Genomic DNA, 390 nt, shown 5'->3' with positions numbered 1-390 from the left:
CACCCCCCTCCGGCTCAAGCATCACCCCCCTGCCAGGCTGCAGGGTCTTGGGTGGTCCTGGCAGTGACCTTTGGGGGGTCCCAGCAGGGACCTTGAGGGGTCCCAGAGGAGGGTTTGGAGGTCACAGCACCCACCCCCCGTGCAGGACTCCTGCTGCCCACCCTGCCGGCACTGACCCCCCCCGCCTGTCCCCCCAGTACTACGATGGCACCTTCCCCACGGCCAAGGAGCAGGCGGCCTTCGAGAGGAGCGTCTTCAGCAAGACCCATCGGGCAGGCGGTGAGGTGGGGGGGGTGTCCCCCCACTCGGGAGGGGACGCGGTTGCAAAAGCTTTCATGCCGGGGGGGCACCAGGCTTGGGGCAGCGTCCCCCCCTGCAGCATCGCGGGGG

The 390-nt window shown here is 70.0% G+C and overlaps 1 protein-coding gene across 1 annotated transcript in view; it reads left to right on the top strand.

The window, feature by feature from the left end:
* The window catches only part of COPZ2 (coatomer protein complex, subunit zeta 2), a gene marked incomplete at its 3' end in the record, with an annotated part of 6,186 nt that overhangs the window by 4,518 nt on the left and 1,278 nt on the right, over positions 1 to 390 (top strand). The window contains exon 2 of the mRNA XM_009892210.1: positions 198 to 284. Coding sequence (XP_009890512.1) covers positions 198 to 284 — 87 coding nt within the window. The remainder of the gene's footprint in view (positions 1 to 197; positions 285 to 390) is intronic.

The sequence above is a fragment of the Charadrius vociferus genome, unplaced genomic scaffold (assembly GCF_000708025.1).
Source record: "Charadrius vociferus isolate BGI_N301 unplaced genomic scaffold, ASM70802v2 scaffold509, whole genome shotgun sequence".
Classification (NCBI taxonomy): Eukaryota; Metazoa; Chordata; class Aves; order Charadriiformes; family Charadriidae; genus Charadrius; species Charadrius vociferus.
This window is presented reverse-complemented; position numbering and strand designations above follow the sequence as displayed.